General features: G+C 53.3%; 1 protein-coding gene across 1 annotated transcript in view; it reads left to right on the top strand.

Moving 5' to 3' along the window:
* Positions 1-1,190: 1,190 nt before the first annotated feature.
* The window catches only part of LOC104280236 (induced myeloid leukemia cell differentiation protein Mcl-1 homolog), a gene marked incomplete at its 5' end in the record, with an annotated part of 1,186 nt that continues 349 nt past the window's right edge, over positions 1,191-2,027 (top strand). The window contains 2 exons of the mRNA XM_009877817.1: positions 1,191-1,354; positions 1,525-1,772. Of these exons, the coding sequence (XP_009876119.1) occupies positions 1,191-1,354; positions 1,525-1,772 (412 nt within the window). The remainder of the gene's footprint in view (positions 1,355-1,524; positions 1,773-2,027) is intronic.

Raw genomic sequence — 2,027 nt, 5'->3', positions numbered from 1 at the left:
ACCGCCCCCCGGTAAGGGGAAGAGGAAGGGTGGGGGGAGGAACTGAGCTTTCGGCCGGTTCATTTACCGGATGGGATGTGGCCTTGGTTTCAAGGGAGTTAAAACAGCTGAGAAGCGATTCAAAATGAAACTGAACTTTGCTCGAGTGGGAGGTGGCAAAACCGCTGGTAGCGTGTGCAGAGGAGATAATCTGGTTACAGATTAGCCCCGGCTGCCTTTTGCGTCCTGCTTTGCTCAGCGTGACTCTGTGCAAATAATTCCAAGCGTCCAAAGATTAATTTAGGAGTTTAAACTTCTCACGCCCCTGGCTCGGGTGGAGCGGGGCTTCTGGGGGAGAAATTCCCCTCGATTTGTGTTTAGGTTAGAGCTGTTTTAACGTGTTCACCCACCTCCAGTAAGTTCTAGAATAGCCATATCGTGTTCACCCACCTCCAATAAGTTCTAGAATAGCCGTAGAAACCTGAACCCCGGTTCCTGGGCTTGGATGAGCGGATGCCCTTACTGCAGTGTTTCTTGGGAATGGATGGAAAGTGAGACCTGACTACTGTGACCTGCTTTGTACCGCTCGGAACTGAGCTGCTTGGGGCCAGCCTGAGCTGTCGGGGTGCTGGGGTCGATCTCTGAGCCCTGGGGCTCGTGCCAGGACTCCCGCAGCGCACTGCCCTGCGCCCAGTCCTAGTCCAGGATGGTGCCTGGTGTGTGGAAGAGTCGTGTCTGTACATCCTCCCGAGAGGCAAAACTCTTTCCTTCTTGCAGGAGGATGTTCTATTATTTTGCATTTCATATTTTTTATGTGTCTGTTTTGGAGTTTTTCTTAATTTATCTTTTTTCTAGACACCGAGGGCTTCGGTTTCTTCCTTCTGGCCTTAGCTCTGCTGATGCGAAAGACCAGGGGTTCAGTTACCCTGGCCACATTCGCAGATGTGCTCCCTGAGCAAGCTTGGGAGGAATGTTCAGACCAGTGTGAGCTGGCCCTGTGGTATCTGAGGCTTCTGGAGGGCTGGTTACCTTCATGCAGAAAAGGAACTGGCTTCAGGAAGGCTTCCTGTTAGTTTGAGCAACAACAAGCAACGCCTTTCAGTTTCGTAAAGCCTTGTTCATGAGGGGCCACTACAGGTCAAAGTGGGGAATTTTGTTTGCAGTCACTAAAACCACATGAATCAAAAGGCGACACATCTGTCTGGCCGTAGGTGGCTGCTCTACGTCCTGGCTCGCGCCAGGCGGCAAACTGACGTCTGTGCTGTGGTTCTGGCGTGGTGGCGCTTTACAATTCAAGCCCTTGTGAGACAGGGGATTGTGACGTGCACGGAGACGGCAGCTGGGCCCGAGGTGGGGAGGGAGGAACTAGTAGTGGGTTACGGGCTGATTTTAGTCGCCCAGGCGAGCGTGAGCAGCAGAGCCCTCTGCAGAAGCACCACGTACTCACTCTCCATCGATTCTTACAGCTTTTGCATCTTGTCGCTGATGGCCTCGAGGGGTGTTTGGGGGGGTGTGTGCCCGCCTCTAACCCAGCATCTCTTACAGGGATGCTTCGCAAGCTGGAAATCCAGAAAGAGGAAGATCTGCAGTCAGTGAGTGATGTGGCTGCTCACATGTTCAGTGATGGAGTAACAAACTGGGGGCGAGTCGTGACGCTCATCTCGTTCGGCGCCTTTGTTGCGAAACACCTGAAAAGCATAAACCAGGAAAAGTGCATCAGCTCGCTGGCCGGGATCATCACGGATGCGCTTGTGTCGACGAAGCGCGAGTGGCTGATGAGCCAGGGAGGCTGGGTGAGTCACTGCCTGTCCCGAACACCGCGAGCTTTTTGGAAAAATCCAGTGTTTTCCTGTTTCCGTGACCTGCTCACTGACAACCCCATGTGTCAGCGAAGCACAGAGATGACTCACTGCTCCGGTTAAAACTGCAGCCTCAGACATCTCGCTGAAGTCCTGGGGTTTCATGAATTCCCTACAACAAGCTGCCTGAAGCAGTGTTGACCTAGAAAGGTGCCCCTGCCTGGGGCAGAGGGAGCAGCATTCCCAAAA

Source organism: Apaloderma vittatum, unplaced genomic scaffold (genome assembly GCF_000703405.1).
Source record: "Apaloderma vittatum isolate BGI_N311 unplaced genomic scaffold, ASM70340v1 scaffold33581, whole genome shotgun sequence".
In the NCBI taxonomy this organism is placed as follows: Eukaryota; Metazoa; Chordata; class Aves; order Trogoniformes; family Trogonidae; genus Apaloderma; species Apaloderma vittatum.
Note: the sequence above shows the minus strand (reverse complement) of the source record. Positions and strands in the feature narration are given on the sequence as shown.